A 12,310-nucleotide genomic window follows, 5' to 3' on the forward strand; every position below is an offset into this window, starting at 1 on the left:
TGAGCCTGGGCCTTCATGTCAGACCCACCTGGGGTGGGGACCCCCCCACCCCAGGGAGCAACAGTCCCCATGGTGGCAAGAGCATGAGCTCTAAACTGTCTGCATGTGGGCTTTTCTATTTGGCAGAATGATCTTGGGGCGACAACTTTGCTCTTCTGAACTTCAGATTCGACCACATATGAGTGGGGACAGTCGCCCAGCTCAGAGGTCACCGTGAGGGTCAGAGAATCTGCCCGAAAGCCTCTGGCGCATGCATAGCGGCTCCCTCATAGTTCTGTCACTGCAAAGAGCACTGTTCTATTCACAGCACCTCCTGCTTCTGCCTGGCAACTGTGTCTCCCTGTTCTAAATTTAATTCCTCTAGCAAAGCTGGCCCTGAAGATCTCCTTGCCTGACCCCTGGGCCTGCAGGCAGAGGCCTCTGTGACCATCTTGGTGGCTTAGGCCCAGCGGCCTTGGTGGCACCTTGGGTGATCCAAGTGGTCGTGACCCGGTGGGCAGGCTGGAGCCCACACTGGGCACTATTCCAGGCTCCTGGGGCTGCTCCCTGTCCCCACCCCCAACGACTTGCACTCCCACCCAGCGCACGGCAGCCCTCTGCTGGCCGCAGTGTTCTCCGAATCCGCCCGGATTGCCGGCTCCTCCGGCGGGGGTGGAACGGGGCTGGTCCAGGCTTCCCAGGTAGGACTGGTCTGTCATTCATGCTCTCTCCAGGCAGCTCTCCCAAGCTGTCTGTCCGGGAGGGGAGGCAACCGGCAGAAACTGCGAGGTGGGTTCTGCCCCCGCCCTCCACTAAGGGCCCAGCTCACTTTGGGGGGCTTCCTGGGCAGAAACACCTCACTAAGACCGTTCATCTAGCAGCCACTTAACAGTGTTGAGGTTTTTAGGAGAAGGTCCTTATGCTTAGGAAATAGATGCTAAATTCTATAGGTAAATGGTGTCGAGAAATGTGTAACTCAATTCCAGATGGTTCCCCAGAAAGTACACACACAAAGCAAATAAGGCAAAAATAGTCACTTGAATCTTCAGGGGCTGGTATTTCAGTGAACAGTGTGCTTGTTCTTTCAGCTCATCAGAGAGGATCCATCCCCAGTAAGGGGAGAACCCTCCATTGCAGACTTCTCCCCGGGCTTGGGGCGAGGCAGTGCAAGTGGAGGTGGGGGGTGGGGCTAGTGAGCTGTGTGTCCGAAACAGGCGTGGCTAACACTTAGATTGTTCGTGTAGCGGGTCGCTTGGGGAGAGCCAATGAGGCTTGCCCCCACACCACCCCTTGGCACGGCGACTGCTCGCAGCCTGGGGGTAGAAATGTCACAGAGGAGCAAACTGGGCTCAGTCCAGCATTAGGGTGGCTTCCAAGAACCAAGTTGGGCTGAGGAGTTCCAGAAGAGCGGCCTCTGCCCAGGGCCTGGACAGCTGATGGGGAGAGGCGGGGAGGGGTCCAAGGGGGGAGGCAGGGAAGGAGCTCAACAGTAGCTTGTGGGGATGAGGTGAGATGGGAGGGTCCCACTGGCCTCCCTGCTTTGCTCCCCCAGCGCCTTTGCTCGGGGGCCAAGGGAGATGGGCCCTCGCATGATAGGCTCCTGGGACAGAGTTTAGAGATTGGCTTCCAGGACACCAAGCCTCCCCCACCCCAACCTTGGGGATGTAGGGAGGGGACCCTGGGCAGAGAGCTGTAGGCCCTGGACAGAGGGGAGTCCTGGGTGCCACTGCCCTGAGCGGATGCTATGGTGTCGGGCGCCTCCTTGTGGGCTTAGGAACAACAGACAAGTTCGCAGGCCAAGTGGTCTGGCCACGGGGAGGCCCAGGGGAAGGCAGATCTGACTTCGAGGGGGAGAGCTAGTGATAGAATACATCACACCATGGAGAAGTATAATACAAGGAGAAAAACTTCACTTCTATTTTCACTGACTGGCAGCAGCCACTTGAAAAACATGTTCAGAATGTGCTTAGGCCCAGTCCAGGCTCAGTGGGGTAGTCTGTCGTGAGGGATGTCGGCCATGGGCAGATCTTCAGGCACTGGAGCTCCCACCAGCAGCAGCTGGCGACTTTCTGTAGCCTAAACACCATTCCCTCCCTCCCAGGCTGCAGTAAGTCAGAGGACAGGCAGGGGAGGAGGAAGGAGGGACAAGGACAAAGGACAGAGAACATGAAGGAGGTGGGGAGGCAGGCACAAGAGGCCATTCACAGGTACTGCCTGCTCAACTGCAGATGGGGTTCTTCAGGGGCCCAAGGACACCTACACCAGAAAAGGCATGTTCCTGTCACCAGGCAGGCGGAATAGGGCTGAGAGAGCTGAGTCCCTGAGGCCTTGCCCCCGGCCCCCAGCAGCAAGGAGGCCCGGACCAAGGGGAAGGCAATCAAGGACCTCTGCAGGTCCTTGACAGAACTGTTCTATGACAAGAAGGAAGGTTCCAGAACAGGAGGTTCCACTGTCTGGGAGCTTGTGGGCCAGGTGCTTGGAGCCCCTCACAGCACCTTGCCTGGGTTCATGAGGCCTCGGGGATCCAGCATGGCCTTCAGCTGCTGCATGGTCTCCATGCCCACGGCGCCCACCTCCTCCTGTAGCAGCTGCTGCTTGCCCAGTCCAATGCCATGTTCCCCAGTACACGTTCCGTGGAGTGCCAGTGCCCGCCTGGGAGCCAGTGAAGAGGTCCTCAGCAGGGTGCTCCTCCCCCCTCCCCACCAGCCAAGGGATTTGCTCTTACCTGCCCAGCTGTTTTCCAAAGGCCTTGACCCTGTCGAGCTCCTCGGGGTCCTCTGGGTCTACCACCAGGATGCAGTGGAAATTGCCATCGCCCACGTGTCCAACAATGGTTCCTAGGGGCCCAGAAGACAGAGCTGCTGCCCCAGCCAGGCCTCTCCCTCCCCTCCTGCACGGTGCTCCAGCAGTGGGCATGCGGACCTGTGAGTCCCGAGGCCTTCAGGTCCTCCTTGGTCTGCACCAGGATCTCCGGCAGCCGGGAGATGGGCACGCACACGTCAGTGGAATAGCCCTAGGTGGGGGCAGGTTTGTGAGGTTCTCCCCCCTCACCCCCTGCCGGCCCAGAGGTAAGAGGTCATTGTGGTCGAGGTTAAGAACAGGTCAGAGGAGGCTTGGCCTCACCCACAAAAACTAGCTGCTTTTCTCCAGGCCTGTTTTCCCTGGACAACCGGACTAGCGGCCAAAGTGAGTGCCCTGCCCTGCCCTGCCCTACCCGTGGAGGCTTTCCCAGCTGTCACCTTGCTTCCCACCCAGCTCTGTGCAGGGCCCCGAGCAGCCCACGTGGCCGAGCCTTCGCACGTGCTGCCTGGAGCCCAGTCTCCCCTTCCTGTGGGCTGACCCCTTCTGCTTCATCATCTCTCTCCAGCCAGCCTCTCCTCCGTGTGCACAAACCCTAAGAGCGCCTGCACTGTCCCTGTGCCCAGGCCGGGGCTCCCTCCACGAGGGTTTGGCAGACAACTACTTTCCCGCTAGACAGCGTCTGAGAAACAGCTGGGTAGGGGCAGTGCTGCCCCTGTGGGTCCCAGCCTACTGCTCGGGACAACAGGATGGTGGGGTGTGGGAGCCACGTCCACCCCAGCCCAACTCACCTTGCAGCCCGGCCGCAGGGCCAGAGCGGCGTACCAGGCGTTGTGCCGCGCCGCCCAGAGCCGGCTGCGCTCCTCAGCCTCCTTGGCCCAGCAGAAGTGGGAGCCTCCATTGTGCTGGGTGATCTCCTCTGCAAGGCCGGAGGCGGGGAGGGGGGTTCACACGGGGCCTTACTCAGGGCCAGCCTGTGCCCTGCACCCCACAGCACCCAGCACACCTGCCTGCTCTATCTGCTCGGCCAGTGCCCGCTCAGAACCATGGAACTCGAGGAAGAGTGTGGGTGCCACGGAGCAGTTCAGTTGGCTGTGCCTGTTGCAGGCATCCATCATGACTTCATCCAGAAACTCTGGGGCCAAGGAGAGGGCAGGTGAGGTGAGGCCCAGACTTCAAAGGGGGCCTCTTCCGGGGAGCCCACCTAGACTGTCTAGTCCCCAGCTCACCAATGCGGGCCACGGGCACTGCAGCCTGGAGGATGTGAACAGTGGTGTCCACGGCCGCCTGGACACTGGGAAATGCACAGGTGGCGGCCACCATGGCCTCAGGGGCAGGGTGCAAGCGCAGGGTGGCAGCTGTGATGAGTCCCAGTGTCCCCTCAGAGCCCACAAAGAGCCCTGTGAGGTTGTAGCCAGCTGCGCTCTTCCTGGACCCGGGTGACACACAAGGCAGGTGAGTGCCCGGCCATGAGATGATGGGTTTCTGGCCACAAGACTGAGCTGGAAGCCCAGCACCGTCCCCCAGGCCCCTGCCAGGTGGGGAGTCGGCCCTGGCCTGCCGTCAAGGAACAGCCCAAATTAGCCTGGCACAGGGAGAACCGCCACACCTTCCACTTTGGCCTGTGTGACAGGAATCTCAGACCCCTCAGAAGCCTGGGCCTCCAATGCAGGAGGCCCCCTATCGGCGGGGAGACGGTGCTCACCGGAAGTGGCGGCCGAGGCCTGCAGTGTGAAGCAGCCGGCCGTCAGGCAGCACCACCTCCAGGTTGAGCACGTTGTCCCGCATGGTGCCGTAGCGCACAGCGTTTGTGCCGGAGGCCGCAGTGGCCACCATGCCACAGAGAGAGGCATCCGCACCTGGGTCTGCGGGGCAAAGAGTGGGCGGAAGGCAGCCTGGGGCATGCACCCGGGGACGGAGGGGTCCCCTCGAGCCCCACAAACAGCCCTGCCACCTGGGAGCCCTCAGGGCCCTGGGGAGGGGACTCAAGTTCCAGCCTACCCACAGGAAACCAGAGGCCACTGTCCCGCAGGTAGGTGTTGAGAACTTTGCGGGTGACGCCTGGCTCCACCACCACAGAGAAGTCCTCTGGATTCAGCTTCAGGATTCGGTCCATGTGGGTCAGGTTGACGCAGACACCGCCCTGGCAGGAGGGGTGCCAAGGAGCTGATGGACCTCCGTCTTCCCAGGGCCAGGCCACCTTCCATAGGACCTCACCTCCAGGCTGACCTGGCAGCCAGTCCGCAGCCCCCAGATGGCAGGTAAGGTGGGGTGGAGGCAGCCACAGTGTGACAAGTGGGAGGGGGCCAGAGCCCAGGCAGGGCGGGTTGGGGGGCTGCCTACCTGCACAGCGCAGACTCCACCCTCGAGCCCAGTGCCAGTGCCAAATGGGATGATGGGGACTCCTTCGCTGTAGCACAGGGCTGCCAGCCGGCTGACCTGTTCCACATTCTGGGGCCACACCACGGCCCCTGGAGGTTGGCACCTGGAAGCAGACCCTTAGCAGTTTCTGGGAGCATGGTGCCCTCTGGTTCTGCTCATGTCCAAGGAGCCCCAAGATATCACAGGGCCTGAGGCTACATGGTGGGAGAGGGATGCGCACGAAGGAGAGGTAGAGAATGCCAGAACCCCCCTAAAACGGATGGGTGGGGGAGAAGACAGCCCAGGACTCTTACTCCCAGCCCAGGGCTCTGATGGGGGAAGGGCCCCCACACCTGTGAATGGACTCATCGTGCCCGTGCTGCTCGCAGTCTGCAGCAGCAGTGGACACGTGGGGGCTCCCCACAACTGCCTTCAGAGCCTCCACAAAGCCTTTGCCGAGCTCCCCCTGCAAAAAAGAAACACACTGCTAGAGTCACTCAGAGGCACCTGGGGCCCCGTGGCAGGTCCTGGAGTGGGGGAGGGGCTGCCAGCTCTTCTGGCCTCCCTGCACCCCACTGACACCACCCCAAGGGCCAGCAGCTAGGCCTTGCCAGTGGGCCCACTGGAAGCAAACCCACTCAACAAGAATGCCCCTTTCCAAACAGAACCATCGAGGTCAATGTTTCACTTGGGAAAAAACACTACCTGGGTAAAAATAGGAACCAGATTCACTCCACACAAAGGAGCATCACAGGGCTCCATAACGTAGCCAGACCTGCCTTAGTGGCTTCGAAGGGTTACTTATCTCTGTCCTTCCTCCACCACTGTCCCAGGCACACCGGGGAACACCGAGCTTGATAAAGGGAGAATGGGAAGGAAAACCCCATTGCCAGTCCTCTTACCTCCCAGGCATTGTTTCAAAATGTGTCTGTACGTTTTGTACAGGGCGCCCTGGAGCCCACAAGCTTTTGATTTTACACCCCCCAGCCCCATTTGTGGCAGCTGAGGGGGCCTCGGCCCATCTCAACACCAACGCTTGGTACACAGTGAGCCCAGTCATCTGCTGCCCAAGGTCATAGGGTTCTGGTGCAGCACGGAGCCTGGTAGAAACTTGACATCCGGCCCCCCACCCTCCAGCGGGGTCCCCCCCACCTACCTGTGTCCCCCTGGAGCAGTAGCCCCTCCAGGGGAACAGCCCCCAGGTCCCAGCAGCCCGGAGCAGACTGGCCATGGTGAGGCAGCAGCCAGAGGGGTGTGCGCACAGAGGCGGGTGGCCAGGTGGCCGTGCCAGCCCAATGGCTGGGGCGGTGGTGGGGGGGGACTGCTTAAGGTGGCGCGGCCTTAAGGTGGCCCTGCCAGACCTTGCTGAGTCAGGTTCGGCAGTAGGCATGTGGGTCAGTACTTCTAAAGGAGAGGTGAGGCTTAACACAAGGGCAAACGGCATAGCAGCCTCTCCCTGGCTTCGTGCTCTGCGGTGCCTTCCCTTGGTCTTTCAAACAAAGGCAGTCTCTTTGCCACGGACTTAAAGGTCCTGCTGGTCCCGGCTTCCTCTCCACCTACCCCACTTCTTTCCAGTCTCCTCTTTGGCGTCTGAGTTCCAGTTTCCCTTTGGGTTCCTGTATCCCCTGAGCTCCAGCTCAGCTCAGGGCCTTGGCACACACCCTTCTTCTCTCTTACTCTGCACTCTCAGCTTCTGTCACACTTAGAGGAGACAGAGAGCAGGACTATGAGGAGGGAAGTGCAGGGAGGCAACTTAGGGGTGGGATGGTGTAAGGAAGTGAGGCAAGCCCGGAAGGCTCCCTGGAAGAGGAGAGCTAAGTAAGCCGTATAGTTCACCAGCTAAGTGAAGGGAAAGACGGCTGTTCTTTCATCTCCACCCTCCTGCTGGGTGGATTTCAGAACCATCCTGCGGTGATGTGGCTGCCGCTCTTGAAGCTCTTCCAAGCTCCGTTTTCCTTCCACAGCAAATTTGGAGAAGCATGCTGCTAACATTACTAAGATAAAGCTATTCCCAGCTTTGTTTTTCTTCTCAATTGAATCACGAATACAAACTCCTACTTGGGTCCTTCTCCCCAACCACGTTTGAATGAATTCACATTTCCACTCTCAGTGCGTTGCTTAAGTGGCTTGTCTCAAAAAACGTCTCTTTTACAGTTGGTTAGTTCAAATCAAGAGCCCGTGAAAGTCCACACAATGCATTTGGTTAACATGTCTCATAAATCTCTTCTCATCTCTAGCGGTTTCCCTCCCTGCTCACTTGTTTTCCCATGCCATTTATTTGTTCAAGAAACCGGGTCGGTCACTTGTTCTGCAGAATTTTCCACATTCTGTATGTGGATGAGTACATCCATGTGGTATTGCTTAATAGCTTCCTCTAGTGTCTGTATTTCATGTAAATTGTTAGGTCAAGATGTGGCACTGTCCAGGGTAACTTTCTGTTTCCGGAAGTATTCTGTGTCTGTGCTTCCATTAGCCACATGTAGCTAATGGTACTGGAGGTATCTATGGTTGGAGGAGAGACGCCAAAGAGAGTTTGCGGCAAACCCTAAAAGAAGAACCCCAATGTAGATCCCTAAGGTTTGGGAGCAGGGTCATGACATTTGCAACAGTATACACCATTCAGAAAAGTGCCCTTGGCCCACTACTAGGTCCTAGTTACGATGGTGAGTGTGATAACAAGACATCAAGTGGCCAGATGGCTGGAGCTGGCCATCATGAGCTGTGTTCTATCAGACTCACCAAGCCGTAAAGGCAGGTGGGTCCAAAACAACCCATCACTAGACAAAAGAGGAATAGACAAAATTGGGCACAAGCAGGGCCAGAGGGCAAAGTAAGCTGCACGGGTAGGTGGCTCGGATCCCCAGATCACCCACCATTGCCTGGCCAGCACCTTTCCCTCAGCTCACACCTATTTGGTCATAAGGGGGAACACTTACAACCAGCTGATAGAAGAAGGAAAAGTTCAAGCTCGATTCATGAATGGGTTGGCTCAGTATGAGGGTAAGCTAACAGGGGACTATTGCTGCACTATAGCTCTACGTAGGTGGTAACTGAAGTCCCTCCAGTTGGCAGAGCTCCAGGTCATGCACCTGATCGTCCCCTTTTGTAAAAAGAAAGATGGCCCAATAGAAGAATAAGTATGGGCTCATGGGCAATGGTGAATGGCTTTACTGCATGGTCAAGGGCCTATGAGGAGTGGGGCGCCTGGGTGGCTTAGTCGTTAAGCGTCTGCCTTCAGCTCAGGGCGTGATCCCGGAGTCCTGGGATCGAGCCCCACATCAGGCTCCTCCACTGGGAGCCTGCTTCTTCCTCTCCCGTTCCCCCTGCTTGTGTTCCCTCTCTCTCTGGCTGTCTCTCTCTCTCTGTCAAATAAATAAATAAAATCTTTTTTAAAAAAAAAAAAGGCCTATGAGGAGAAAGATTGGAAAATCAGGGTCAAAGAGGTTTGGAGAAGAGGCATGTAGATGGATGTCTAGGAGTAAGCACACAGTGGGATCTCTATAGCACAGGTATGACATGTTAACACTCACCAGTGAGCATCTGCCACGGAAGAGACCAAACGAAGCAAATAGCATGATTCTGCCGGTTATCACTGGCCAATGATATCAGTGGTCAATGACCACACCAGCGCTGGCTCAATGGTAGTAGGGATAGAGGCTAATAACGGATCCACCAGCATAGAGCCCACTCACTAAGGCTGATCTGGCTACTGCCACTGCTGGGTGTTAATGCTACTGCAACATTGAATCCCCCACATAGTACCATTCCTCTAGGAGACCAGCCAGCCACTTGGTCACAAGTCAATTACATCGGACCTCTTCCACTCTGAAAGGGGAGCAGTTTATGTGGGCTGAAATCAACACAACACATATTCTGTGTCTGTGTTTGCCTCTCTTGCCTCCATGGCCTCAGCCAGGCCTGCTGTCTGAAGGTTCACAGAGTATTTGATCCACCAACATAGTATACCACATAACATCACCTAAGGCCAAACAACCCACTTTTTTTGGGGGGAGGCGGTCAGGTCAGAGCAATGGTGGAATGGCCTTTGGGAGGTACAACTAAGGCACCAGCTTGGAAATGCATCTACTCTACTGTAGTCCCAGAAGAGGAAGATATTTTTATGTAACTAACAGATAAAAGGTGAGTATCAAAATGACTTTTAACTTTGTATTTTTAAATAATTTTTGACTTACAGAAAAATTGCAAAAATAGTACAGGGAGTTCCTATATACCCTTATCTTGGTTTTCACTAGTGTTTACATTATATGTAACCATAGTACAGTTGTCAAAACTAAGAACCAGTAAAATACTCATTGACAGAGGATTGATGCAAATTTGATTTCAGCTCTTCCGCTAACGTCCTCTTGTTTTTTTGTTTTGTTTTGGTTTGGTTTGGCTTGGTTTGGTTTTTTTGGTGGAGGAGTTGTTTGGTCCAGGATCTAATCCATCATCTCATTCTGCATTGAGTTGTCTTGGCTCCTTTGTCTCCTACAACCTGTGACAATTCCTTCATCTTTCCTTGTCTTTCTGACCTTGACATTTTGAGGAGTACTGGTCAGTTACTTTACTGAATGTTCTTCAGTTTGGATTGCCTGATGTTTTCTCGTGAGTAGATTGAGGTCATGCTCGTTTGGCACCAATACCACAGAAGCAATGTGCTCTTCTCAATATATCGTATAGGCGGTTTAAGATGTCGGTGTGTCGTATTAGCAGTGAGTTAACATTGATCACTTGGTTTAGGTCATGTCTGTGGGGTTTCGGCACTGTGAAGTTACTATTTTTCTCTTTTTAATTAATAAATATATTGGGGTAGATACTTGAAGACTGTGCAAATATCCTGTTTCACTTCACTTTCATCCACTATTCTTAGCATCTACTGATGGATCTTGTCTGTAATTATTGTTATTGTGGTATTGTGTGTTCTAATGGTGATTTTCTACTTCTCTTGTTCTTTCTATATTATTTAATTAGAATTATTCTCTAAGGAAGAGTCATCCCTTCTGCCTTATTTATTTATTTACTTACTCAGTTATTTATATATTACTAATATGGGCTCATGGATATTTATTTTATTCAATAGGTTATAACCTAATATTGTCATTATTTTGGTGATCAGTCAGTTTTGGCTTTGGCCACTGGAGGCCTCTGCCATATGGGTTTCTGTGCCCTTTAGAGTAGTGCGTACTTTTTTTTGAGCACTATCTTGCTTTCTAGTACTCTAAGATAGTCCAGGCTCATCCTGTCTGTCCCCTGCTTAGACCAGTAACCAACCACTTTTCCAAGGACTTCTGGTTCCTTTAAGTGGAGAGTAGTATTTAGAACTCAGGAGTTGTGTGTTAGGTGTGCTCCTAAATGCAACAATAAGAAAACAAAAAACAAGATTTAAAAATGGGCAAAAGATCTGAACAGACACGTCACCAATGAAATCATACAGATGGAAAATAAGCATATGAAGAGATGCTTAACATCACCTGTCATCACAGAATTACAAGTTAAAACAAGATGCCACTAAGCACATTTTAGAATGATGAAAAATTTTTAAAAATTGACATCAAATGCTGACAAGGACACAGAGCAACAGGAATTCTCATTCACTGCTGGTGGGAATGCAAAATGGGACAATCACTTTGGAAGACAGCTTGACAGTTTCTTATAAAGCTAAACATAGTCTTACCATATGATCTAGCAATCTTGTTCCTGAGTACTTACCCAATTGAGTTGAAAACGTATGTCCCTACAGAAGTCTGCACATGAATGTTTACAGCAGCTTTGTTCATAATCACCAAAAAACTAGAATCAACCAAGTTGTCCATCCAAAGATGTATGGGTAAGCCAACCATAGTCCATTAATACAAGGGAATATTTGTCAGCTCCGAAAAGTCACACAAAGACATGGAGGAATCTTAAGTGCATAGTGCCAAGCGAAAGAAATCAGTCTGAAAAAGCGACATAGCATATGATTCCAACCATGTGACAATCTGGAAAAGATAAAACTAGGGAGGCAGTAAAAAGACCAGTGGTTGCCAGGGATTTGAGCTGCAGGGGATGAATACATGAACTACAGGGGATTTTTACGGTGGTAAAGCTATTCTGTCTGATACAGTAATGGTGGATACATGACCTTAGGGGATGTTCAAAACCTAGGGAACTTTACAACACCAAGAGTAAACCTCTTCTTACTGCAAACAAATTTTTAAAAAATCATTTAGGGGGTTGGAAGATCCCAGGAAAGAATGCAGGCTGTGACAAGAGAATTTAACTGCAGCTTTCTAAATGCATGGAGCAACCTCCCTGAAGGAGGGGGGGGGAGAGAAGTGCTGACTTAAGTAACTTCGGGAATGGAGTGTGTAAGACTAAAGGCAAAAGAAACTGCCCATAAGTACTATGCTCTAGTCAGTACCACAGGGGCACGAATTAACAGTTCCGATACAACCACACATATATACTGGATTGATTGAATAAATTAATACATGAGGAGAAGAGACAAGTCCCCCATGCCGAAGAATTCCAAATAAGTTATGGAGATACTCAACCCTAAAGATAGGGAGCATAACTTCCCACTCCCAAAATGTGGGCTGTTCAGAGTGACTTCTTTCCAAAGAGTACAATGGAAAGGGGAAAGGAAAAGAGCCAGTTTGCAGTGGAGAGATCTGACAAACACTACTTGGCCAAGGTCAGTATCAACAGTCATAAATTGTGTTGATAGCATGCACCTGTGCTGGGTTCAAGAGTAGCCTCCCCAAATTCATGTCCTTCCCAAGACCTCAGAATTTGACTCTATTTGGAAGTTGGGTCATTGCAGGTGTAATTAGTTAAGACGGAGTGATTCTGGAGTAGGGTTGGCCCTTAATCCAATATGACTGGTGTCCTTGTAAGAAGAGAAGAGACATAGGGACAAGAGCTGAGAATGTCGTGTGACAAAGGAGGCAGGGACTGACGTGCTGCAGCAGGAGCCAAGGAAGCTAGGGAAACCACTGGAAGCTAGAGAGAAGCAAAGAAGGATTTTCCCATGGGTTTCAGAGGTTGCATGTCTCTGCCAATGCCTTGATTTCAGACTTTCAGGCTCCAGAATCAGGAAAGAACAAATTTATGTTGCTTTAAGTTAGCTTGTGGTACTTTGTTATGAAAGCCCTAGGAAATTGGTAGAGTAGCCTTGACATGATATGATGAA

General features: G+C 52.9%; 1 protein-coding gene across 1 annotated transcript; it reads right to left on the minus strand.

Moving 5' to 3' along the window:
• Window positions 1-1,872: 1,872 nt before the first annotated feature.
• LDHD (lactate dehydrogenase D) lies at window positions 1,873-6,434 on the minus strand. Its single transcript, XM_026495226.4, has 11 exons — window positions 6,296-6,434; window positions 5,493-5,605; window positions 5,122-5,263; window positions 4,780-4,921; window positions 4,484-4,643; window positions 4,008-4,207; window positions 3,785-3,913; window positions 3,570-3,697; window positions 2,902-2,992; window positions 2,705-2,816; window positions 1,873-2,631 (listed from the first exon to the last, which is right to left on the minus strand). Exons 1-11 carry the CDS (start codon window positions 6,368-6,370, stop codon window positions 2,466-2,468), a joined length of 1,458 nt encoding a protein of 485 aa, XP_026351011.2. The 5' UTR covers window positions 6,371-6,434; the 3' UTR covers window positions 1,873-2,465.
• Window positions 6,435-12,310: the final 5,876 nt, after the last annotated feature.

The sequence above is a fragment of the Ursus arctos genome, unplaced genomic scaffold (assembly GCF_023065955.2).
Source record: "Ursus arctos isolate Adak ecotype North America unplaced genomic scaffold, UrsArc2.0 scaffold_19, whole genome shotgun sequence".
Lineage (NCBI taxonomy): Eukaryota > Metazoa > Chordata > Mammalia > Carnivora > Ursidae > Ursus > Ursus arctos.